The sequence below is a fragment of the Vicugna pacos genome, chromosome 34 (genome assembly GCF_048564905.1).
Source record: "Vicugna pacos chromosome 34, VicPac4, whole genome shotgun sequence".
Classification (NCBI taxonomy): domain Eukaryota; kingdom Metazoa; phylum Chordata; class Mammalia; order Artiodactyla; family Camelidae; genus Vicugna; species Vicugna pacos.
In genome coordinates, this window is record NC_133020.1 from 15,568,061 (window position 1) to 15,595,098 (window position 27,038).

The 27,038-nt window shown below is 34.6% G+C and overlaps 2 protein-coding genes, 1 long non-coding RNA gene and 2 pseudogenes across 3 annotated transcripts; 4 read left to right on the forward strand and 1 right to left on the reverse strand.

Moving 5' to 3' along the window:
* The first annotated feature begins 4,454 nt into the window (after window positions 1-4,454).
* On the forward strand, window positions 4,455-5,365 carry LOC140691246 (taste receptor type 2 member 20-like; annotated as a pseudogene).
* Window positions 5,366-8,853: 3,488 nt separating this feature from the next.
* Window positions 8,854-10,752, forward strand: LOC140691247 (taste receptor type 2 member 9-like; annotated as a pseudogene).
* Window positions 10,753-14,501: 3,749 nt separating this feature from the next.
* On the forward strand, window positions 14,502-17,278 carry TAS2R10 (taste 2 receptor member 10). Its single transcript, XM_072954388.1, has one exon. It carries the CDS (start codon window positions 14,511-14,513, stop codon window positions 15,438-15,440), a length of 930 nt encoding a protein of 309 aa, XP_072810489.1. The 5' UTR covers window positions 14,502-14,510; the 3' UTR covers window positions 15,441-17,278.
* Window positions 17,279-22,491: 5,213 nt separating this feature from the next.
* Window positions 22,492-25,875, reverse strand: LOC140691273 (uncharacterized). Its single transcript, XR_012066850.1, has 3 exons — window positions 25,832-25,875; window positions 24,865-24,957; window positions 22,492-22,577 (listed from the first exon to the last, which is right to left on the reverse strand). It is a non-coding gene; the product is annotated as an uncharacterized lncRNA (long non-coding RNA).
* On the forward strand, window positions 23,481-24,416 carry LOC102545103 (taste receptor type 2 member 7-like). Its single transcript, XM_006200001.3, has one exon. It carries the CDS (start codon window positions 23,481-23,483, stop codon window positions 24,414-24,416), a length of 936 nt encoding a protein of 311 aa, XP_006200063.1.
* Window positions 25,876-27,038: the final 1,163 nt, after the last annotated feature.

Sequence of the window (27,038 nt, forward strand, 5' to 3'; positions counted from 1 at the left end):
AAAGGTAAATTTAAAATTAGAATAGTAAAAGGATTTATAAAATGTTAAATGTATTGTAAGTGAAATAAATCTTTATATAGATATAAAAGTATAAATGTTAGTCTGATGTTACTAATTTTGGAAAGGATCTGAAACACCTGAAATTTTTATACACTAATAATAGAATTATACATTGGTAAAACAACGTTGTGCAACAGTATGGCATTATGCAATTAAAGTAAAAATGCTTAACCTAAGGTATTCAATGCACTCTTATTTTTATACACTAAGAAATCTTTGGTACATGTGCATCAGGATATATATGCAAAAATGTACATATTACTCTTTTTCTTAATAACTGAAATTGAGAAGTTCTACAAATTTCCATAAGTGATAAAATGGATAGATAATTTGTGGCATCCTGATACAATAGACTATGACACAGCAATGAAAATGGACAAATTAGATCCATAATATGTTTTAGTTCTTTGCTAAAAAAAAGTCATAGAGATAGAAAGCTAAAATTTAAAGTCATAGTACACATTTACTGTAATGTTTGGATATACGTGTGTATATGTATTGCTTCTTTGACTGATGTAAAAGAATAACTCAGATTCATTTATAGTAAGTGAGAATGCAAATAGGCAGGTGGGAGAATTTTGCTTGCTAATGATGCCATTAAAATATGAAAGACGGATAATGTACTACTGTATTATCAAATAGAGTATATAGGCATACCCTTCTGAAAATTCAATACATGTCAACTCCTGTTTGTTTACCATAATTTTTAGAATGAAGTAAAGAAAAAAATAGCAAGTAAATCATTACAAATATGTTGGTTTTAATATTCTTGACGAAGTAGTAAGTAAGGGTATTCTTTAAAACTAGCCCCGATGCTGAGAATGATGTTAAGTATCCTAAGACCATGGAGAAGAATAGCAGTGTTCTCCTGTGGCAGGGAATTCCGAGACTTAGAAACCTGCATGACCACACATCTACCAGTTAAAGGTCTTCCATTTAGCTACTAACATCATCATCATAATTATCACATTTAATGATTTATGTGGATTACACCATATATAATGATTTGTATTTGAAATGTTTACATACATAAGTGGAAAAATATCTAAATGATTTTCTAAAGATCATTAAGGGTAGCTCACCTTAGTGATAGCAAAGTTTAAATCAAGCTGTATACATTTAGAAAATGAGTGTTCTTCAGTTTAAATGTATTACTTGAGCAAATTATTTATAGATGATCTTAAAATTACAGAGTTAAGACACAAAGCTCTGTTTCTAACATTAGAGGTAGGGTATAAGGACTCCTGGAAAATAAAGTCATGGAATAGGGGCACTATCCTATGCCCAGGTGTGACCTTTTCTCCACATCCTTGCTAGAACTTGTCTTTTGTCATTTTGATAATAGCCATTCTTACAGATGTGAGGTGATATTTCATTGTGGTTTTGATTTACATATCTCTGATGATTAGTGATGTTGAGCACTTTTTCATGTACCTAGTGGTCATTTGTATGTCTTCTTTGGAAGAATCTTTGTTCAGGACCTTTGCTCATTTTTAAATCAGATTTTGTGGGGTTTTTTTTTTTTTTTTTGCTATTGATTTGCACAAATGTCTTACATATTTTGGATATTGACCCCTTACCAGATCTGTGATTTTCTTCTGTTTCATAGGTTGCCTTTTCATTTTGTTGATGATTTCTTCTGCTATCCAGAAAGTTTTTACTTTGAAGTAGTCCCACTTGTTTACTTTTATTTTTGTTGACTTTGTTGGCAAATCCAAAAAGTCATTGCCAAGACCAATGTTAAGGAGATTATACTTACATTTTTCCTAGGAGTTAATGGCTTCAGTCTTTAATACATTTTGAGTTGATTTCTGTGTATGGTGTTATATAGGAGTCCAATTTCATTCTTTTGTATGTGGATGTCTTCCTTCCCCAAAGCTATTTATTGAAGAGATCATTCTTTTCCCCATTGTATATTCATTTCTTTTAAGGGCAGTCTAGTGGTCTTGAACTTCTTCAGCATTTGTTTGTCTGGGAAAATCTTTATCTCTCCTTCAGTTCTAAAGGGCAACTTTGCTGGGTAGAGTATTATAGGTTGGAGGTTGTTTTATTTTAGCACTTTGTTTTTATATCACCCCACTCCCTCTGACCTTCAAGTTTTCTGCTGAAAATGCTCTGATAATCTTATGGAGGTTCCCTTGTACATAACAAGTCTCATCTCTCTTTTACTTTTAAGATTCTCTCCTTGTCTTTAACTTTTCACAGTTTAATTATGTGTCTGAGTATGGGTCTTTGAATTTATCTTTTTGGAACTTTTTGGGCTTCCTGGATCTGGAGATCTGTAATGCACATAATTGGTCTGCTTGATGGTGGCCCACAAGTCTCTTAAGGAATCTTCACTCCTTTCATCTTTATTTTTGCTCCTCTGAGTGGATGACTTCTTCTGCCCTGTCTTTGAGTTCACTGATCCTTTCTTCATCTTGATTAGCTTTCTGTTGAAACTTTCTATTAAAATTTTTAGTTCAGTTATTTTATTCTTCAGCTCTATAATTTCTGTTCGGTACTTTTAAAATATTTTCTGCCTCTGTGGAAATTCTTATTTTGTTCATGCCTTGTTCTCCTGACCTCAGTGAACCTCTTTATAACCATTATTTTGAACTTTCCATCTAGTAAATCACTTATTTCTCTTTCATGAAGATTGGTTTCTATAGATGTATGTTGTTCTTTTATTTGAAACATATTCCCCTATTTCTTCATTTTCCTTGATGGTGTTGGTTTTTACGCATTAGGTAAAACTGCCATCTCTCCTAGTCTTGACAGATTTGCCTCATGTAGGAGATGAACCTTATCAACCAGCCCTGCTTGAGAACCTGGTTGCTTCTCAAACATGATAAAAGGTGTATACCAAAAAAAAATGCAGGAATATTATGCTTAATAGTAAAATGTAGAATCTTTTACATCAATGCCAGGATTAATAAAAAAAACTTTGTATTAGGAATGTTAGCCAATGCATGAGAAAAAATAAAGACATAACTCACATGAGAATTTGAATAAAATGACAAAACAGATTTTTTTTTCTTGTGGACCACAAATTTACCTATGGATATTCCACAAAGCAATCTACAAAGAAATGAGTAATAGGTTTATCAAATAAAATAAGCAGGCTTAGTAAAATTGCCAAATAAGATATTCATGTTTATCTATTTACCAGTAATAACTGGTTAGAATATGAATTTGAAATAAAAGTTTTTCACAGTAGCAACTAAATATATATAAGGTGCCTGGAAACAAGTCTCAGGAGTTATATATCATATTTGATTGAGATGTTTCTTAAATTGTATTGAAAAACATAAAAGGAGATTTGAGCAAATGTAGATATATTCTATGTTCTTGGGTAGATGAAATCAGTTTCCTAAGATAGCAGTTATGTCCAAATCCTTATGCTCCATACAATTCCAATCAAAATCACAATGCAGTTTCAGGAATGCTAATAAAATTGCTGAATATTTTAGTTAAATAATTAATATTTTAATATTAAATAGACTCAAGAGAGAAACCTTTATAAAAGAACTAAGTATGAGAGATATACTTGATAAATATTAAAAATTGGGTTACAAAACCTGATGTAAGAGAAGGGGCTTTAAATCTAGATGACCTCCATAAGATTAATTTTTTTTCATTTTGGAAATATGGAACAATATGTGTGATACAGTTCCTCAGAATTTTTCAGGAAACCAAATGAAATATTAGCTGGTGTGTGTGTGTGTGTTTATGAGCTTGTACACAATAAAGCTATTTGTCAGTACTAGTTAGCAGCACCCAATTTTAGGAAGTATTAGCCTTTCTGGGGGTCCTAGGGAATGTGAAAAGTTTTTGATAGGAAAAACTTAGAAAACCTATAGATACAGTCCTTTAAATCATCCTATGAGGATCTAATGTTTTTGTTAAAATAAATCTTCAGTGATAAAAGACTTATTACATCATCACTGAATTGCTAAATTCCATCTGTCAGTTTAGATATTTGCTGCATGCTCTATGTATTAGATTTAAATTTTTACTAGCTAACATCAAAATTTGATGAATTCAAATTATATAGAGCTTAGACAAGGAAAATTATTGCAAAACAATGAAAGGGAATATGTCTTTATTTGCATGTTAGCAAATGAGAATTTAGCTCTCATTTCAACATCGTCTATGAAATATTTCAACCTATGGCAGGGGCATAAGTGTATGAATGAGAATTCCTTTAAATTATTTTGGAAATGTTTTTTCATAAAGACACGTTTAAACAAATCCAGCAGCGCCCCATGGTGTTTTCCTCCTTGACACTGATCTCAGAATTTAAAAGAAAACATGGACTTTACTACACACTAAGAAACCAGGTACTAGTGGAACTTTAGGATACTAAGGAGTCAAAAGCGGTGATATTAAGCTTGGCTTTTTTCCCTTCAGACATGATGAATTTACTACCAAGCATTTTTTCTATCCTGTTAATAGCAGACCTTATTCTAGGGAATTTTGCCAGTGGCTTCGTAGCACTGGTGAACGGCACTGACTGGGTCAAATGACCAAAGATCTCCTCAGCTGATGGAATTCACACTGCTTTGGGAGTCTCCAGAACTGGCTTACTCTGGGTAATATTAACAAATTGATATGCAAATATGTTTAATCCAGATTTAGACAATTTAAGAGCAAGAATTACTACTATTGCCTGGACAATAGCAACCATTATAGCATCTAGTTTGCTGCTGCCTTCAGCATATTTTATTTGTTCAAGATAGCCAATTTCTCCAGCCTTATTTTCCTTCACCTAAGGTGGAGAATTAAAAGTGTACTTCTCGTGACAACGTTGGGGACTTTGTTCTTTGTGGTTTTTCAGTTTGCGACAGTAAGCATAGATGAAAATATCCAGACAAATGCATATGAAGGAAACATTGCTTGGAGGACCAAACTGAGGGCCATTTTACACATTTCAAATATGACTCTGTTCACGCTAATAAACTTCATACCCTTTACTATGTCCCTGATATCTTTTCTGCTGTGAGTCTTTTCCCTATGGAAACAGTTCAAGAAGATGCTGCTCAGTAGGAAAGGATCCCAAGATCCCAGCACCAAAGTCTATATAAAAGCCATGCAAACTCTCTCTTGTCTCTTGCTATTTGCCCTTTACGTCTGGGCTCTAATTTTCTCAATTTGGAGTTCCAGTAGGCAGCAGAACACACTAGTTATCATGGCTTGCCAGGCTGTTGGAATCATATACCCTATAAGCCACTTGTTTATCCTGATTTGGGGAAATAAGGAGCTAAGACAGGCCTTCCTGTCTTTTCTGTGGCAGCTGAGGTGTTGGCTAAAAGAAAGGAAATAAGTGGGCGTCATGTATCTTCTGCAGAAAACAAACTGAGTCTTTATAAGCTTTGTATATGTGTGACTATAAACATAATGACTTGGTACAAATAAGGAAGACTAAATTTAAGACGAGTAGGTGAAATACTTAGAAAATTCAAGTTGTATTAAAATGATGAAGAAGAAAAATAATATGAGGAAGATAAACCATGGCCATTCCCTGTGGTTAATTGTGTTACACATTTCTTTATGGTGGGATTCTTATTAAGTGAATATATACAAATTCAAAAGTGAAGGTTGTAAGGTATAGTCTTGTTTATTTATTCTGCATATGCCTGTCAGTATCTACAAATTTTGAACTCCCATTCTATCCCTTCCCACCCCTCTCCCCTTGGCAACCAATTTGTTTAAGGCTTCTTAGAGAAATTTTTACAAGTTGAAGGCTTTTTCTTTTCTGTGACTTAATTTGCTTTTCCAGCCCTTCTTCCATTCAGATTCATTTATTTACATTTTAATTATGTAATTAAACATAATTATTTAATTAATTTTAATTATGAAATATGAACATATATGCATTTATGTAAGATTTAAATACAAAGCAGAAAATTATTACTTATTTTTGTTGAAATATAATTGATTTACAATGTTGTGTGTTAGTTTTAGGTTGTACAGGAAAGTGATTTAGTTATACATATACACACATATAATCTTTTTCAGATTCTTTTCCATTATAGGTTATGATAAGATATTGAACAGTTTCCTGTGCTATACAGTAGGTCCTTATCATTTATCTATTTTATATGTAAGAGTGTGTATATGTTAATTCCAAACTCCTAATTTATCCATCCTCTCCATTCCCCTTTTGGTAATAATTGTTTATTTTCTGTGAGTCTATTTCTGGTTTGTAAATAAGTTTTTGTATCATTTAAAAAAAAAGATTCCACATATAAGTGGTATCATATGATATTTGTCTTCCTTTGTCTGCCTTACTGCACTTAATATGATAATCTCTGGGTCCATCCATGTTGCTTTAAATGGCATTATTTCATTCTTTTGTATGGCTGAATGGTATTCCATTGTGTGTGTGTGTGCCACAACTTCTTTATCCAGTCATCTCCAGTGGACCTTTAGGTTGCTTCCATGTCTTGATTATTATAAATAGTGCTGCTGTGAACATTGAGGTGCATGTATCTTTTTGAATTAGAATTTTCTCCAGGTATATGCCCAGGAGTGGGATTGCTGGATCATATGGTAAATCTATTTTTATTTTTTTAAGGAACCTCCAAACTGTCCTCCACAGTGGCTGCACCAATTTACATTCCCATCAACAATGTAGGAGGCTTCCTTTCACTCCACACCCTCTCCAGCATTTATTATTTGAAGACTTTTAAATTATGGCCATTCTGGCAGGTGTGAAGTGATACCTCCTTGTAGTTTTGATTTGCATTTCTCTGATAATTAGCAAAATTGAGCATCTTTTCATGTTCCTGTTGGCCATCTGGATGTGTTCTTTGGAGAAATGTCTATTTAGGCCTCCTGCCCATTTTAAAAAATTGGGTTGCTTGTTATTTTGATATTAAGATGTATGAGCTGTTTGTACATTTTCAGAATTAGTCCCTTGACTGTCACATAATTTGCAAATATTTTCTCTCATTCTGTAGGTTGACTTCTTGTTTTGTTGATGGTATCCTTAACTGTGCAAAACCTTTTTAGTTTAATTAGGTCCCATTTGTTTATTTTTGCTTTTATTTCCATTACTCTAGGAGCTGGTTTGAAAAAAAAATATTGCTGTGATTTATGTCAAAGAGTGTTCTGCCTATGTTTTTCTCTAGGAGTTTTGTATTATCTAGTCTTACATTTAGGTCTTTAATCCATTTTGAGTTTATTTTTCTATATGGTGTTAGAGAATGTTCTAATTTCATTCTTTTACATGTAGCTGTCCAGTTTTCCCAGCACCACTTACTGAAGAGACTGTCTTTTCTCCATTGTATATTCTTGCCTCCTTTGTTCTAGATTAATTGACCATAAGTGCGTGGGTTTATTTCTGGACTATTGATCCTGTTCCATTGATCTATGTGTTTGTTTTTGTGCCGGTACCATGCTTTTTTGATTACTGTAGCTTTGTAGTATAGTTTGAAGTCAGGGAGCATGATTCCCCCAGCTCCGTTCTTCTTTCTCAAGATTGTTTTGGCTATTCGTGATCTTTTGTGTTTCCATACAAATTTTAACTTTTTTGTTTCAGCTCTGTGAAAAATGTCATTGGTAATTTGATGGGAATTGCATTGAATCTGTGTATTGCCTTGGGTAGTATGGCCATTTTAATAGTATTTATTCTTCCAATCCAAGAACATGGTATATCTTTCTATCTGTTTGTGTTGTCTTCAGTTTATTTCATCAGTGTCTTATAGTTTTTGGAGTACAGGTGTTTTGCCAACTTAGGTAGGTTTATTCCTAGGTATTTTATTCTTTTTAATACAATGGTAAATGGTATTGTTTCCTTAATTTCTTTTTCTGCTATTTTGTTGTTAATGTATAGAGATGCAACTAATTTCTGTTTATTAATTTTGTATCCTACAGCTTTTCTGAATTCAATGATGAGCTTTAGTAGTTTTCTGGTAGCTTCTTTACGATTTTCTTTGTATAGTATAGTATCATGCCATCTGCAAACAGTGACAGTTTTACTTCTTTTTTTCCAATTTGGATTCCTTCTATTTCTTTTTCTTCTCTGATCGCTGTAGTTAGGACCTCCAAAACTAGGTTGAATAAAAGTGGTGAGAGTGGTTTGGCCTAAGGCATCCCAGCACTTAAGCCTACAGGCTGTCAGGTGGGGCCAGGTGGTGCTAATGACCCAAGCAAGACGTCAGCCTCCAGGAAAGTTCATGTGGATGAATACTCCTGGAATGTCTGCCACCAGCTTTTATGTCCCCCAGGTGAGCCATAGCTGCCTTCCACCTCCCTAGGAGACCTTCCAAAACAAGCAGGCAGGTCTGGCCCAGGTTCCTATGAAATCACTGCCTCTTCTTTTGATCCTAGCGCATGCGAGATTATGTGTGTGCTTCCCAAGAGAGTGAAATGTCTGCCTTCTCCAGTCCTGTGGAGCTCCTGCAGTTAAGCGCCTCTTGTTTTCACAGCCAAATGCTCTGGGGGCTCCTTCTCCAAATGCCGGAACCCTGGGCTGGGGAGCCTGACATGAGGCTCAGGTCTCCCACTCTTGTGGGAGAGCCTCTGCGGTATAATTTTTCTCCAGCTTGTGAGTCGCCTCCTCAGCAGGTATAGGACCCAATTACATTACGAGTGCACCACCCCTGCCATCCCACTGTGGTTTCTCTTTAGGTTTCTAGCTGAAGAAGATCTTTTTTTGGTAAGTCTGAGTCTTTTTTAGTTGTTGGTTGTTTACTAGTCAGTTGTGGTTTTGTTGTGATTGTGAAAGCAGGCAAGCTTGTGGTCCTACTACTCTGCCATCCTGACCAGATCCATATAGCATCTAATCTTATTGTTGGGGACAGGCACTCTTCCATATCCTTTGTGTGCTGGGCACTGTTTCCTCTAATTCTCTTAAATGACCTTTGTTGACTATCAGGGAGTGGTACTATCAAGTGATGGAGAGGCACAAAATGAGGCCAGTTTATTCTCTGCAAATGATCCTCTTCTCTTTTCAATATTGCCCATATCTGGCTTTAACTGAGAGACTTTTGTGGGGTGAAGATAGAGTTCTATCACTAGTCACAAGCCCTGTAAATGGTTTTCAGTGAAGTACTGAAGAGAAGACAATCATTCCTGGATAATAATCCCATAAGGTTGTTCCTCAAGATATATGTGTGTGTGTATGTGTGTGTGTGTGTGGGGGGCAATTGCAAGCAATTCATTGACAAATAGATATAAATTATCAGCAGCTAGCATTTGGGAGCTGTGGCTTTGCTGGATTCACTCAAGAAACTAGAATGCTTTGGATAGGAAAAGCTGTGGATAAAGTATGAAAATGTCCCTTAGTCTTCCTTCATCACAACTCAGTGGTGACGATTTTAGTGCTTACCAGGCTCCATCTACTAATGTAGATATTTGCTGCTTGTTAGAGCTCTGTGCATTATATTTTTAAGTGTTACTGGCCCACCTCAAATTGGTGAACAAGTTAAAGATTAAATAAAGCAAGCATTGCAAAATAATGAAAGAGAATATATCTTTATTTGCATGTTAGCAAATGAGAGTTCAATTTTTCTTTTACCATCAAGTATGAGAAATTTCACTTTATTTTGAAAACACACAGTGAACATAGAGTGCAGCTAGCTGTCTGGGAGAAAACGATTCTTATAAAGAGAGCTTTGTGCTCATGCATTAATACACCTTAGTGTTTCTGCTTTGATCTTAAGCCTACAATTTTTTTTAAAGGAGGAAACTAACTGCATATCTAATAAATAAGTATATATATATGTACCATTAAAACATAGTAAATCAAGAAATTGTCAATATTGCAATTAGAGATTGAAATTCTCTCTTTGAGGACATGGTAAATGTCTTGAATATCATCTTCATCATTTTAATACACTCAGAATTAGTAACTGGTATTTTGGGGAATGGATTCATAACACTGGTGAACTGCATTGACTGGCTCAAGACTTGAAAGATCTCCTCAGCTGATCGAATCCTCACCACGTTGGCAATCTTTAGAATTTGTCTGATTTTGGTAATAGTGGTGAGTTGGTTTACAAGGGAATTTTCTCCATCTTTATATATGAATAGAAAGAATGTTATACTTATTACTATTTCTTTTATTCTCTCAAGATAGCCAATTTTACAAATGCTGTTTTTCTTCACCTAAAGCATAGAGTTGAAATGGTAGTTCTAGTAATGTTTCTGGGGGCATTAGTATTGTTGCCTTTATGTCTTATTATGATAAGTATTCTTATTAATATCCAGATACATCCATATGAAAGAAATGTAACTTTGAGTTCTAAAAGGAGTGACGCTGAAAACTTTGTGAAACTGATTATATTCAGTATGGGAGACTTCATACCCTTTATTATATCCCTGATTTTTTCCTCCTGCTAATCTTCTCCTTATTGAAACATCTCGAGAAGATGAAGCACCATGCAATGGGATTCAGGGATCCCAGCATCAAAGCCCACGTCAGTGCCATGAAAATGGTGATATCTTTCCTCCTGCTATTTGCTGTTTACTTCCTGTCTATTCTTATGACAGCCTTCCATTCTGATGTGACTCAGAACAAATCGACCCTTATGCTTGGTCAGGTTCTTGCAAATGCTTATCCTTCAGTCCACTCATTTGTCCTAATTCTGGGAAACAGTGAGCTATGAAGGGCTTCACTTTCGGTGTTGCGGCAGCTGAAATGTGGTTTAAAAGCTTGGAAACCTTCAGACTCATAAACCATTCTGGAGAGCATCATATGTAATCTACAGGAAAAAGGTTAAAGAATTTTATTTCACCTTTCTTCACCGTTCTTCTGTGATGCGTGATAGTGAATATATTTTAATGTTTATCTGTAATAGGCTTTTTTCTATGCTTATGAAATGTTAATTACATGTGTATATGTATATATATATTTAGCACATTCATACAAATGAAAAATTAACTGGATTATCTAATTATAAGAATGTCAGCAACAAATGACATAGGTGGTATTTCACTTTTTACTTCTCTGGAAAATTTTCATTAAAATGTCAAAAATATACATGGTAGACATATACTTACTAAAATGTGAAAGTTTATATTTTTTTAACATTTTATTTTATTTTTTAACATTTTTTATTGATTTATAATCATTTTACAATGTTGTGTCAAATTCCAGTGTTCAGCACAATTTTTCAGTCATTCATGGACATGTACACACTCATTGTCACATTTTTTTCTCTGTGAGATATCATAACATTTTGTGTATATTTCCTTGTGCTATACAGTGTAATCTTGTTTATCTATTCTACAATTTTGAAATCCCAGTCTATCCCTTCCCACCCTCCGCCCCCTGGTAACCACAAGTCTGTATTCTCTGTCTGTGAGTCTATTTCTGTCCTGTATTTGCGCTTTGTTTTTGTTTGTTTGTTTTTGTTTTTGTTTTTGTTTTTTAGATTCCACATATAAGCGATCTCATATGGTATTTTTCTTTCTCTTTCTGGCTTACCTCACTTAGAATGACATTCTCCAGGAGCATCCATGTTGCTGCAAATGGCATTATGTTGTCGGTTTTTATGGCTGAATAGTATTCCATTGTATAAATATACCACATCTTCTTTATCCAGTCACCTGTTGATGGACATTTAGGCTGTTTCCATGTTTTGGCTATTGTAAATAGTGCTGCTATGAACATTGGGGTGCAGGTGTCATCCTGAAGTAGATTTCCTTCTGGGTACAAGCCCAGGAACGGGATTCCTGGGTCATATGGTAAGTCTATTCCTAGTCTTTTGAGGAATCTCCACACTGTTTTCCATAGTGGCTGCACCAAACTGCATTCCCACCAGCAGTGTAGGAGGGTTCCCCTTTCTCCACAGCCTCTCCAGCATTTGTCATTTGTGGATTTTTGCATGACGGCCATTCTGACTGGTGTGAGGTGATACCTCATTGTAGTTTTGATTTGCATTTCTCTGATAATTAGTGATATTGAGCATTTTTTCATTTGTATGTCTTCCTTGGAGAATTGCTTGTTTAGGTCTTCTGCCCATTTTTGGATTGAGTTGTTTATTTTTTTCTTATTGAGTTGTATGAGCTGCTTATATATTCTGGAGATCAAGCCTTTGTTGGTTTCACTTGCAAAAATTTTCTCCCATTCCGTAGGTTTTCTTCTTGTTTTACTTCTGGTTTCCTTTGCTGTGCAGAAGCTTGTAAGTTTCATTAGGTCCCATTTGTTTATTCTTGCTTTTATTTCTACTAGGAGAAAATTTAACAATATTGTTAAAATGGTCACACTGCCCAAGGCAATCTACAGATTTAATGCAATCCCTATCCAATTACCCAGGACATATTTCACAGAACTAGAACAAATCATAATAAAATTTATATGGAACCATCAAAGACCTAGAATTGCCAAAGCATTACTGAAGAGAAAGAAAGAGGCTGGAGGAATAACCCTCCCAGACTTCAGACAATACTATAGAGCTACAGTCATCAAGACAGCATGGTATTGGTACCAAAACAGACATATAGACCAATGGAACAGAATAGAGAGCCCAGAAATGAACCCACAAACTTTTAGTCAACTCATCTTCGACAAAGGAGGCAAGAATATACAATGGAATAAAGACAGTCTCTTCAGCAAATGGTGTTGGGAAAACTGGACGGCAGCATATAAAACAATGAAGCTAGAACACTCCCTTACACCATATACAAAAATCAACTCAAAATGGATTAAAGACTTAAACATAAGACAAGATACAATAAACCTCCTAGAGGAAAACATAGGCAAAACATTATCTGACATACATTTCAAAAATTTTCTCCTAGTTGAAAGTTATATTTTTAATGCATATTGGTTTTCAAGTTATGAGAATCAATTTATAAATATTTGTAGATTTTCTCAGAATCAAGAAGCAACTTGTATTTCGCTTACTACCTTTTCATTCAGTGATTCATCATATATCTATTTATAAATTATCAGGAAGCCACAAATTTCCTTGGAAATTCACTGGTTTATATTTCCCATTGTAATCTTTAAATACATATGCACAATAGACTGTGATGTATAAATTTCCAACCTTTTTTCTTATAATTGTCATTGAGTTTGAAGTCTTAATTTCTGGATTTTTTCTAAGTGTATATTTTATTTGATCATGCACTTCTGGGTCACTGGTGAGTGAAAAAAAAGAATGGACATAAGAAAAGATTAGAGAGAAAAGTTTATGAGAAACAAACGTGAACTTAAGATACATGTGACTTTTACAGGATTGATTTAATCATGGAAAGAAGATTGAACTTAATCTAACATGTCAAAATTTACTTAAAATCAAGTTCGAGTTGAGACATAAAGGATAAACTTGCCCAGGGGCAAAGTGTTAACTTATGAATACAGTGAAATGCTATTATTATGCTACTAAATGCTATTATTATGGAGACATAATAGAGGCTCAATAAATGTTAAATTTCACTTTTAAATTTTGAATCAATATATTGGTTTAAGTGATTTTTCCCTCCTTCTTCCACTGGAATGTAAACTCCATGAATTTCACGAGCTTTGAAGTTGTCTACCGTTATCTTCCCTCGGTGGCCAGACAAGACCTTGATAAACTTGGATGCTCAGTAAAATACTTGTTGAAAAGAATGAATGAACGGATGCCGTCAAAGTGGAATATGCTAAGTGAAGGAATTGTTCCTAAGAGCTTTTCATGTCAGGAGTGGTCAACATAATCTTCTGCATTCGTTAATGGAATAACCATGAGTATAACAACACTGCAACAATTTGGTGAGATAATATTTGTGATGTTTACCATACCCAGAGTTGAGCTTAAATTCTAATTAAAAATTAAAAGATAAAACATACTGAGTAACATGACAAAATTAACTGCTTTAACGCAAAGTGGCAATTGTTCAGTATTCCTATTTAATTGAGTCATAAACTATTGTCTCCTTTATATTATAAGTTGAAGTGTGCCCTGCCTGAATAACTTGAAAAATGAAAAAAATGTGTTTCTTTGTCTAATTATTTAGAGTAATTATCTACAATGGCTAAATCCATTCATCTCTTCTTTATACTATTTCCTCTTTATGCATCTCAACTTTCATCATAAACACTTAATATAAATGACGATGTTCATGTTGACATTGAAAAAGGTGAAGTCCAATTTTTGTTTCTATTGTGTTTTGCTTTCTGTGGGTATATGTTTCCCACTCCTACTCCAGAATTCAGGTTAACAAATGCAAAATAGTCTCAGAAGGACAGGTAGGATCCATGAAACAGAAACTTCCATTTGCATCTTAACAAATTGCAGGTCAGCATACAGTCTGGACACCCATTCTGTAGAGAAGCTGAATTTTATAGACATAACTGAAAGTGTCTCCATGAAGCTCTTTTGGATTCCATCACAAGGCATTAATTGGGGCAATTTTAAGTGTTTATGTAATGAAAGAGACGAAAATCATTCTTCCATCAAGCAGCAATATATGCCTCATTCTGCAGCAGGTAATTCAAAATCGATGTGACAAAGAAATATTAGGGATTGTCAGATATGCTAAGTGTAGGAGAAGGCCTCCTTCTTTTTGTAGCAGTTAGTGAGTCAGTACTGGGGGTTTTAGGGAACGGATTTATTGGACTTGTAAACTGCACTGACTGTGTGAGAAACAAGAAATTCTCTATGATCAGCTTTATTCTCACTGGCTTAGCTACTTCGAGAATTGGTCTGTTATGGATAATAATTACAGACGGATTTGTAAGGATATTCTTTCCAGAAATGTATTCGTCCGGTAACCTGGTTGACTATATTAGTTACTCATGGATAATTCTGAATCAATTAAGTGTCTGTCTTGCCACCAGCCTCAGTGTCTTCTGTTTCCTGAAGATAGCAAAATTTTCCCACCACATTTTTCTCTGGTTGAAGAGGAGACTCAACAGGGTTCTTCTCATTCCGATGGGATTATTGCTAATTTCATGGTTATTTACTTTTCCACAGATGGTGAGGATTATTAGTGATAATAGAATAAGAAATGGAAGTACAACTGGGGTAACCAACATGCCCAAACATAAATACCTTACATACCAGGTTTCTCTCAATCTGGGGACCATTCTCCTCTTTCTACTCTGCCTGATTACGTGTTTCCTATTGATCATTTCCCTTTGGAGGCACAACAGGAAGATGCAACTGAATGCCACAGGATTCAGGGACCCCAGCACAGAAGCACATATCAAAGCAATGAAAGTCTTGATATCTTTTGTCATCTTGTTTTTCTTATATTTTGTAGGCGTTGCTATAGAAACATATCACTATACTCAGCCAGAAAACAAAGTGCTATTTACTTTTGGTATGGCAACCATAGCCATCTATCCCTGGGGTCACTCATTTATCCTAATTCTAGGAAACCGCAAGCTGAAGCAAGCCTCTTTGAAGGTACTGAAGCATGTAAAGTGCTGGGAAAGAGAGAAACTTCTCAGAATTCCATGATGGGCGTGGGGAGAACTGGACGTTCCAAGAGAACAATCCAGTGAAGAAATCCCTGAAGATCTGTTTCACTTGCACTACTTTCTTGCACTGGTTTTAACGGTGCTATTGCACATCACTAGACTCTTCCATAATTATTTTGACTGCATCTCAGATTTTAACTAAATCTGTCCAATGAGCTTTTAATCCCACATACAAATTGAGTGGCTCAGTCAGCTTCTCTCCCTTGCAATTGCTTCTTCCCACATCCCCCCCCACCAGAGGAAAAACAGCTGTTCACTATGACAATAATGACGGTGGAATAAGTATCTAAAGATTTCTCCTTGTGCTTTACCAGACTTCTTGAAGCACTGACAGCCCTTCACCAAGAAAACCCAAAGGAAAAGAAACCAAGACAAAGTTATGATGAATCTTGACATTTAGAACATGGACGTGAGAGACAGAGAAAGAGGTGCTTCTTTTGAGCATGCGGTTTTAATTCTTTAAAGGACTGCTTTTATTTTTACTACTTGAATCCTAATGTCATTAAGAAAAAAAGCTAATGTGTGTTGTGATGCAGTAGCAATAGTCATAGCATGGGGAAAGATCAGAGCGCCGATGAAATGAGTCTTTATATTTTTCAAATCCAGTAATTTGAGATAAAGCTCGTCTTGAACTTCTTAAATTAACTTCTGTGTCTAATTTTTTTGGCTCTACTAGTAGTGCAAATTTGGTCCCAAATATACATGTGTTCAAGATTACTATCAGAAATTTTCAGAACAACAAATCTGTGCATTCTCCCTTCAATTCAGTGTCATGGTCAAGAGATAAGTACCTCTAATTTTAACCTTCTGCTGACCATAAATTGCCTTTCAAGGTTCCTGGTTTATTGATAGTATCCGATCTCACTTCCAGCTTTCGAGAGGCCAAAGCTAGGGAATGTCCCATATGCTCACGATCCTTTAAAACTTAAACTCTAGTTTAGAGGAGATTGAAAATGCCCCTATTTTCATTACTTTTTTTCTCTCTCAAAATCTGTACTTTTCCATTATTTTTGGCATCTGAGGAATCTTTTCTTAATTTTTTTTCCTGACAGCTGGGCCATGCATTTAAAATAATTCTGAAGACTTGTTTTCCCATATTTCTTCAGATATCTGGTTGGCCAGATTCTTTTTTCCCCCAGTTTTGTTGAAATATAATTGACATACATATTTACCATACTCTTAAAAACAAAGATTGGTTGTTCTTTTCTACCTTCATTTCAATTTTTCTTTTTTTTTAAGTAAATGTATTCAAAGCTGTATATTTTCTGCCTAAATATTGATTTAGATACATTCCACAATGTTGACATGCAGTTCTTATACACATATTCAGTTCAAAGAGTCTCAAAATACCCTTTGCAATTTCCTCTTAATTCAAGGGGTACTTAGCAGGATAATTTTCTAGCTGTATGAGGTTTGTAAAGGTAATTTTTCATACTGATAGTTTATTTTACTGAAGTTGGGTTAAGCAACATATTTATGTGATAGCTGGCCTAAGATAAGATTTATTTGGCCTAGTATATGATCTATCTTTGTGAATGGTCCATATTTTCTTGAAGAGAAAGAGGTCTGATAATGCAAAAGTCAAATTTACATACATTAGATGAACCATATTAAATATATTTCTTCTCTATACCCATATTTATTATGAATCAATTTGAAACATATAATAAATGTGCATCAAAATTATTAATTTGTCTCTGCTCATAATTCTTTCATTTGTAGCTTTATTTAACTTGAAACAATATTGATAATTATATTTGTTATTATAGCCATTACTTTATTATTACTATTAATTACTGATATTAAAACCCTCTGTCATAAAGGTTTTTGCTTTAAATTTTATTTTGTCCATGTTAAAAATATGAATTCTGTTACTTTGCTTTATAGTTCATTATCATGTGTTTTCCATTTGTGTGTATTTCCACTCGTGTATTTTCAACATTTCTACGTTTCTTTTATTGTCTCCTATAGAAAACAAATCTCTGATTTTTGATATTGTGATATTAGAATATGAAAATTATGATCATTTAGTAAACATTTTTATACTTGTAATTACTGTTACATTAATTTTCTATCTTATTTCTCATTTTCTATTTGTCAAGCCTTCTTTGAGATTTTTCCCCTCTTTTCTTATCTTTTATTGCTATCAAATCTTCATATACTGGTTTTAAAATGTCATTATCATTATTCCAAATAAAATAATAAATTTAGCTTGTCTTATCTACTTCAAGTATTTCCCAAGCTTCATGTTTTTATGGTGTGCAGTTTTAAGTTTTCAAATTTATGTATTTAAAATATGTTTTTATTGTGGTAAAATATATATAACAAAATTTGCTATTTTAACCATTTTAAGTGTATAATTCTGTGGTATTAATTATATTCACAATATTGTGTGGCCATCACCACTATCTATTATGTCTGCCTTATTTTCTTGAGTTTTTCACTATAACAATCCTAGTGGGTATGAAGTGATATTCTCATTTGATTTACATTTCTCTAATGACTAATGGATGTTGAATGTCTTTTCGTGTGCATCTTGACCATTTGTAAATCTTTGGAGAAATGTCTATTCAAGTTCTTTGCCTATTTCTTTGAGGTATTTGTCATTTTGTTGTTGAATTGTAGATGTTCTTTATATATTCAGATTATTAAACCATTCTCAGATATTTGATCTGCAAATATTTTCTCCCATTCTGTAACTCATCTTTTCACTTTATCGTAATGTCCTTTATGAACAAAAGGTTTTATTTTTGATGAAATCCAATTATCTGTTTTTTCTTTTGTTGCTTGTGCTTTTTGTATTATATCTACAAATTCATTGACAAATCCAAAGTCATGAAGATTTACCCCTAGATTTTCTTCTAAGTATTTCATAGTTTTTGTTCTTATATTTAGGTCATTGATCCATATTAAGTTATGTATGTGGTATAAAGTAGGGTTCCAACTTCATTCTTTTGCATATGAATATCCAATTGTCACAGCACCTTTGTTAAAAAGACTTTTCTCCTAATGCATTGTTTTGGCATTCTTCCTAAAGATCAATTCACCATATGTATATGAGTTTATTTCAGGAATCTCAATTCCATTCTGTTTGTCTATATGTCTGTCCTCATGCAGTACCATGTGATCTTGATTGCTGTAGGGCCATATTTCATGATTTCAGGTAACTATTATGAACCTTGAAATTTGTGCAAACATAGGGAATTGTAATTAAGATGCATCAATAAAGGCTCTATAGGAAAACAATTTGTTAAGAGAGTCATGCCAAGAAATTCAATAATAATAGTATCTTAAATTTGTTGAGTATATAAGCACTTTTGTGTTCTAAGTGCTTTAAATTTAAGACTTCATTTAATCGCAACATTTCTACAAGTCTCTCCTATACAGTGCTTTCAATCTTTCTCATGTAGAAATTATAGTATTTATACCCCTCTCTGGTTGGTGGATATCTATGTGGGATTTGACTTTTTGATTAACACATTTTCTTTTTATTGTATAATTACAATAATACAAATAAATGCAAAATTTTAGGGAGGATAATACTGAGTTTGTTTAAAACTTCCAATGTATTCTTTTCAAATTTTTACAGAAAGTTGAAATATTTCTCAAAGTGACATTGTTTTAAATATCAACAAATACTTATGTTTAAACTGTTTTATTCTTCCAGTTTTATTAAGATATAATGAACATATGACATTGTACAAGTTTAAGGTGTATAGCATAATGATTTGACTTACATCAGTGATTTGATTTAAAATAATTACCGTAATAAGTTTAGTGAATGTTCACCATCTCATATAGATACAAAATAAAAGAAAATGAAAAAATATTTTTTCCTCGTGATGAGAACCCTTAGGATTTACTCTTGTAACAAATTTCATATATAACATACAGCAGTGTTAATTATATTAATCATGTTGTACACTACATCCCTAGTACTTATTTATCTTATAAGGTAAATTGTTTTAAATAATGATCTCTTCAAATTCTTAATTTTTATCAATTGTTCTAGGGGATTATAATATACGACCAAATAGTATTTTGTATTTTTTTCTCTGATGGAAATTCTATTCTTGTCACTGATTATAATTTGAATGACTTAACTGCCTTAAATTGTATTTCAAGTGTAACCATTTAAAAAAGTAGTATCTTTCCCTTTCACTGGAAATAGAATGTGAAATTTTTAATGATAATAGAAATTAATTTCAAATCTATTCAAGTATTTTCTTTTTAAACATTACCATATAATTAGAGCTTTTTCTCAAGAACAGACATTTTGCATTATTATAAATAATTTTTTCTTATGATTGAAATTTTGCTGTCAGCTAATTAGCACTAGTAAGCTACTTAGTTCACAGAAAACACTTCTTGGCACTAATAACTATCCTTTACCACGTACACAAAGGACAATAATTCACAAGAATTTTTCATTTCAAATATTCTTTTAGTTCATAAACTCTTTAAAAACTGGCTAGTCAGTACTTTTCAGTATGAAACAGCAATAGATGATACTCTGATCCATCTCAAATAAAACTGAAACAAATGAAGTTCTTTTGATTTTTTTCCATTGGATTTGATTTTTGTTCTATTCTTAGAACATAAATTCAACCTCTCTATATAAGAGTTTCTCAATGAATGAAACTCCATAGTATTTAATCTCAGTGTTTTCCGAGTGAATTCTAGATGTAAAAATCTTGCTTAAATCTATTTTGTTCAGCCATAGTACACACAGTTAGTGTTTTCATAGCATCTTATTCTTTCTAAAATAGTTCTGAAAGACATTGACTACTTCACCTGTATTTTGTTATTTTTTCTGAAAATTAAAAAAGAATTTGTCTGAGCTTTTTTCCTTAAGGTTCCAATTAATGCTATCAACTCGGCACATTTTTAAAGCACCTGTATACTTATCAATCTGAAATAAAACTTTTTATTTGATAATCTTTTGTCTTGTCATAAGTCATCAATATTCTAGTGAACATAGTGAGGAGTCTGGTGTAGAGTGGGACGTGAAATGACTCCATGACTTTTCAAAATATGAATTATCTGAAAATAGGACCAGCATGGCAGCATTCTGTTCTTGATTTGTAAATGTGGAGAGCTTCATATAAGCTAGTAGCTAACCTAATTTAAAAATTGTAGTGAGGAACAAAGCACAAGTATACAACTTTAATTCTTTTCAAAGAAATGTTAAAACTTGTATGAAATAGATAGAAACATATCTTAACTAATTTTCAAACTCTAGAAGAAAAGAAAACAAACATACTGATTTGCATAAGGGAATAAGAGTTACCATGAAAAAATTTCTCTAAGGTCAGATGAAAAGAAAATTCTACCAAACCTTTGAGGAACAGGTAATTCTGGTACTATTTGAGCTGTTCCAGAGTATAAACAAAAGAAAACAGTCCTTAAAAAAATTTTTATGAAGCAAGTTTTATATTGATAGCAGGGCCTGACTGACTCTAGAAAACTAGTCTAATCTACTTCTCTTTGCAATGTGAATACCAGTATAAAAATGTAAATAGAATAATAACACACAGAAATACCAACAGTTTTCCTAAAATAATAGTTCACCAAGACCAAGCAGAGCTTATGTCAAGAATATAAGAATAAGCCAATATTAGGAAATCTGTTCAAATGATTGACTAGATTTATAAATCTAAAAGATAAAATATATTATCATCTCCATGAACTTGTAAAAGATATTTCACTCATTCTTGATAGCAACATCCAATAAGATAGGAATCTATAGATATGTAAGTAACATATTATTAATAGAGATTTAGTTACCTGATGTTACTGAGTCCAAACTCCTTCTGCTAGCCACATGATAGGCCAGTAAATCGGGAGATGAGGTGTTGGGGCAAGAAATAACAACTTTATTTGAAAAGCTGGCAGACTGAGAAGATGGGGGACTAATGTCCTGGAGAACCATCTTCTCCAAGTCAGAATTTAGGCTCCTTTTGTATCAAGGGGGTGGGGAATATGGTTGGTTGTTTCAAGGTTCTTGGTGTCAGAATCCTCATTCTTGCCACTGTCCATGTATGTCAGGTCATGGTGTCCCTGTGAACTCCAGCAAGACAAGTGTTATTTTCTCTTCTGCATCTTTTTATCTTTATATGAATGGGAAAGTGTTATACCCTTAAAGGTCAGAGCTTTGAGAATAGGCCATCCTGTATATTTCAGGCTATAGGCAACATTTTGACTAAGCACAGGAAATAGAACACAGGGTTGAGACAAAGGAACAGATCTAATATGGAGTCAGATTTGTTCTTCCCCTTTACACTGATGCTTCAAGTCCTTCATGACGGAGCTAATGTTGGCAACTCTCCTGTGGTATTATGCTGGTAGAGCAGGAAATTCAAGGGAGTCCACTTGGACTTCTGACCATTTAGCTCTTACTCCATGAATATAAGAAACAGTGTGGGGGTTTTTCTGGTTTCATGGATGTCTATTCCAATTATATATTTAGGAAATGTAAAAATAACTACTGAATAGGCCCATGAGACCTGTTTGATTCCATCATGATTTAATACCTGACCAATGTAAGCCTCTGTTTTTATTGGTTAGCCATAGTGATATTTGGAGTCCTCAAGAATTAGTGTCAATTCATAGTTAATGTCCACCAACCCCTGAAAGTTCTGGGTATTTTTCAGAGTCATTCTAGTAAATGGCAGCAAGGGAAGTCTTGGAAGAAGATCCGAAGTGCTGCAGGGCCCTTCACTGGTCAAAGGGCTCTGGATTTGTAAAATGTGGTAGGACTAGAAACCAGATTAAAATTCCGTGTGGCAGCTTGTGTCAGTTTTCTGATCCATCAGATGCATAATTTCTCCTGCTATAAAGATCAAGTCGAATTTTAGTAGGCTACCCTCTCTTTCATTCCTAAAGACATCATGATCAGCTAGGCTGAAATTATTGATGTTAACTCTCTACACTTTAAATTCATAATTATTTTTGAGCTACAAAACCTGCATTTGTACAAAACGAACCACAGTTTTGGGGTACTTTGCAGTCATTAGACAGGGTAATGATGCCACATCTCTAAATTAAATTTTAGCCGTATTTTCCAAGTAATTGATTCCTTTTGTGAAGCTCTTGTCAATGACGTAGATTGATGAATCTAAAATGCACAGAGCTTAAAATGAGAAAGATTGTGCAAATCCAAGAAATGATGATCATTAAATGTCACGTGACTAGTAATGCATTATTCTGAGGCCTGTGACATACAATTGTTCATCTGAACAACCAAGATAAATGAGCTAAAACAAATTTTGGAACCAAATAAACTGTATTTTGTGTTAACCTTTTAAGTTGCCTGAAGATATATAGCTCTCAACATTAATCCGAAATTTGGATTTTTAGTAGTAATCAATATCATCATTCAACAAAATGAAGATTTTTCTTCAAATTTCAATTTTTGTGCATTTTCTAATTGCAAAAACAAATCCTTGAGGTTTAAGTTTGCCAGATAAAATACAAGACATCCAATTAAATTTGAATTTCAGTACTTCCTAGAAGTACTAATCTCATGTCATTTGGGACACTCTCAAAAATTATTCATTGTTTATTTGAAATTCAAATCTAACTGGATGTCTTGTATTTTTATTTGCTAAATCTGGCAATCTTATTAAGATTACTAGTGTGCATTACAGATTAATGAATCCAAAATTTGCAAAACGTAGCTTGAGAAAGTGCCACACCATGAAAGAGAATCAGCCTAATTTGCATCTTAGCAAGCTGTAGCTCAGCCTAAATGAACCATATATGGAAAAGTAAAATCTGCTAAGAAGGTAAATGGACAGAGGGTGGCCAGGCCAGGGACAGCCAACCACATTGCTTGCTCAAGACTGATTAGGATTTAATGAAGGTAGCTACCATCTTCGTTTATCATTCCAGTCTCTATCCCAAGACAGACGACAACAAAAAGAGGTGAAGAAAATTACAGCAAAATCTAAGAAGTAGGTGTAGATATCAAACAACATCAGTTCAACTAGAAACGAATTGGATATTTCTGCATTTAAACATGCCAGGTAAGGTGGAGAACACCTTAATCCTCATAGCAGCAGGAGAATTTTCACTGGGGATCTTAGGGAATGTGTTCATTGGATTGGTAAACTTTGTGGACTGGATCAAGCATAGGAAGATCGCCTCCATTGATTTAATTCTCACAAGTCTGGCCATATCCAGAATTTCTCTATTGTGTATAATACTATTAGACTGTTTTATACTGGTTCAGTATCCAGACGTCTATACTGCTGGTAAACAAATGAGAATCATTGACTGCTTCTGGACACTAACCAACCATTTAAGTGTCTGGTTTGCCACCTGCCTGAGCATCTTCTATTTCCTCAAGATAGCTAATTTCTTCCATCCCCTTTTCCTCTGGATGAAGCTGAGAATTGACAATGTGATTCCTAAGATCCTGCTGGGGTGCTTGGCCCTCTCTGTGTTTTTTAGCCTTCCTGTCTCTGGGAATTGGAATGATGATTTCAGGTTTTGTGTCAAGGCAAAGTTGAAAACAAACTTAACTTTGAGATGCAAAATAAATAAAGCACAATATGCTTCCACCAAGATATATCTCAACCTGCTAACACTAGTCCCCTTTTCTGTGTCCCTGATCTCGTTTCTCCTCTTGATTCTCTCCCTGTGGAGACACACCCGACGAATGCAGCTCAATGCCACAGGGTCCAGAGACCCCAGCATAGAAGCCCACGTGGGAGCCATGAAGGCGGTCATCTCCTTCCTCCTCCTTTTCATTGCCTACTACTTGGCCTATCTTGTAGCCACCTCCAGCTACTTTCTACCGGAGACTGAATTAGCTGTGATGGTTGGTGAGGTGACAGCTCTAATCTGTCCCTCAAGCCATTCACTTATCCTAATTCTGGAGAACAGTAAATTAAGAAAAGCATTTCTAAGGGTTCTATGGAAAGTAAAGTATGTCCCAACAAGGAGTTGCTAACAACATAAACAGATCTGAAGATCAACTGTCACTTTCTAGGACAAAAGAAGACAAGATCTCTCTTAATTATCGTTAGTTCTTGCCTTAATGTTGGTTTCATATGTTTAATTACTCTTTTTCTTAATTATCTTTTGTTCTTGCATTAATGTTGGCTTCATTTGTTTAATAGCTCCTAAAATGTAGTCTACTTATAATTATAACTTAGAAAATCTCATGTAGATCTGATTTTGCCTCTTTCTCTCTCTCTGTATCTCTCTTTGCCTCTGTTTTTCTCTCTCTTCTCTCCCTCCCTCTGTTCAGAGTTGTTTTTTTAAAATATGTTTCAGAATATTAAAACGTTGATATCCTAACAGTAAGTGTGAGAGGAGGGCGTATTTTCATAGTTAGTTCTAAATTGTTTCTCCAGATGCAAAATTGTATGGCTAATTCGGAACAACCGTAATAATACCTTGCTGTTATTTGCGTTCGTATGAAAAGCAGCTCACTCATCCTCGTGATCCTAGCTAGATTCTTCTTCCCAGATTATCCAACTCAGCTCCACCTTTGGGCAAATCTCAATAAGTTGACAGTTCTTAACCAAATGCTATGCAATTCTACGAATATAACAGAAATTAATACTGACTTTAATTAAGACAAACATTATGCCTAAAACAAAATTGTCACAGCGAGTTTAAAAACTATTTTAGGATTGTAGACGATGGAAGAAAGACACTGTAAGTAGAAGAGAAGGAGAGTTTTTATAGAAAGTTTTTATAAAATAAACTTGGCTAAAGAAAGAGCCTAAATAGAATTATTTAATGCTCATTGGAGAGTTTTTTGCTACAAAAGACATGTGAAAGTTTGCTTTTAGCAAATCAGGACTGCACCAGGCATTAATTGTCAAGATACCGTAAGATGAGACCTTCAAGCAAAACCTTATGTACTGAGATGTCAAAACTGTCAAAGGAGACACTGATTCGATACAGATAATCTCTGCATGTGTGGAGAATATTATTTGGATGACACATAAGCCATCTGTGAGATAGCTCAGTTTCTCAGGTAGGTTCAATCGAGAGGGAGATAATAACACAGGAGCGAGGTAGCAGTCGTGGAGCAATTAAGTCAAAATCACGGCACTGACGTAAAAAGGTGGAACCCTCAGAACTAAAAATATGGGACTTCCAGATCCCTGGAAACTTCAGAGCCACCTGAAGCAGACCCCTACCCCTTACTAGAGCAGAAGAGCCCCCCCCCCATCCTCGAAACTGTCAATTAACTCAATCTGAGGCAAGTTAACATTTGTTCTCCTCAGGATATGCCCTACCACTCCTCATTACTTCAGGACACAGTTTCAGCACAGCTGCGATCAGTCAAGTACAGTTTCTGTTCCAAAAGAAAATAGCTTCACGTTAATTCTATACACATTGTTAACATACCAGTGGGAATAAAGGAACATGATGGAAATGAGGCTTGAAGGTGGTGGATCGAGGAGGCCTTTTTATTTTGTCTGTATATGGAGAATTTATTGACATGGTGACATAATGACTTGGTGTCATAATGAATTTATTGACTCAGTCATGACTTTGGACTCAATGTTCTGGCAAGGGCACTTAACTCCAGTCTTGATATTCTGTTGGGACAGGTCCATGAAGCTTGGGCACAACGATAGCCTCATACATAAGGTGGAGTGGCTGCAATTTCCTTGACATTGTACTAAGGAGGGTCAGAAAGTTCAGGGATGTTGTAATGCCAGAAAGGACTGACTATATAGGACCCAACACCTTTATAAGAGCACCTACCTATGGTCCCCAGGAGATCCCTGAGGATATCCCTTTCACGGAGGCAATAATGATTGCTCTGGTGAGGGCAGCACTGGTATCACTGACGACTCAGTGATGAGATGTTCTCTGTAGTTCAGAATTGTCTGGTGGGAGAGGCTGCCAGGAGGCTGGGCTTCCTAATGTCATTGGAATTCTCAATTGCAGCACTTAACCATCATTAACCATATTGAACAGCAAGTCTAGCCAGAGTGCCAGTCACTATACACTGATCCACAGAAATCTGTGGTGAGAACTAAGATAAATGGTATTCCTAGGATTCAGGTGAATAGAGGCTCATAAGGTGCTTCTTGAATTATGTAAGGAAAAAATGAAATGCCAAGAAGTCATCGCAATAGGAAACCACTATTCCTTCTCAAGCTTCCAGCTCTAAGTCACTACTTAAGAAGTCTGTTACTTGGAGAGGAAGCTGGTTATTATTGAGAAATCACCTTGCAAAGCCACTAAAGTTTTCATGGTAGATATTTCCCCAATCTTCAACTCTCTTCAGAGGGAACTCGTTTGACAGAGTAATTGTGAACTGGGGAAAAAGGGATCATTAGATATTTTGTGAAACTCTTAAATACAGAATTTGACCTGACACTAATACCAGAGCAACAAAAATGCCATCATGATCTAACAGTGAGAGTGGAGGTTTGGGGGGAACAAATTCTTCATTGCTTCCAGAGAGTCCACATACCCACCTGTGGCTATCTCCCTAGTTCTCAAGAATGAAATTGGCGTGGATGTACTAAACATCTGTCAGAACACAACACTGAAAGTTCTTAAGTTTTGGTTGGACAGAATGTCTCACCGAGTAGATGTC

Coding starts and splice junctions, on each gene's coding strand:
- TAS2R10 (XM_072954388.1), top strand. CDS start 14,511: ATGCTAAGTGTAGGAGAAGGCCTCCTTCTTTTTGTAGCAGTTAGTGAG.
- LOC102545103 (XM_006200001.3), top strand. CDS start 23,481: ATGCCAGGTAAGGTGGAGAACACCTTAATCCTCATAGCAGCAGGAGAA.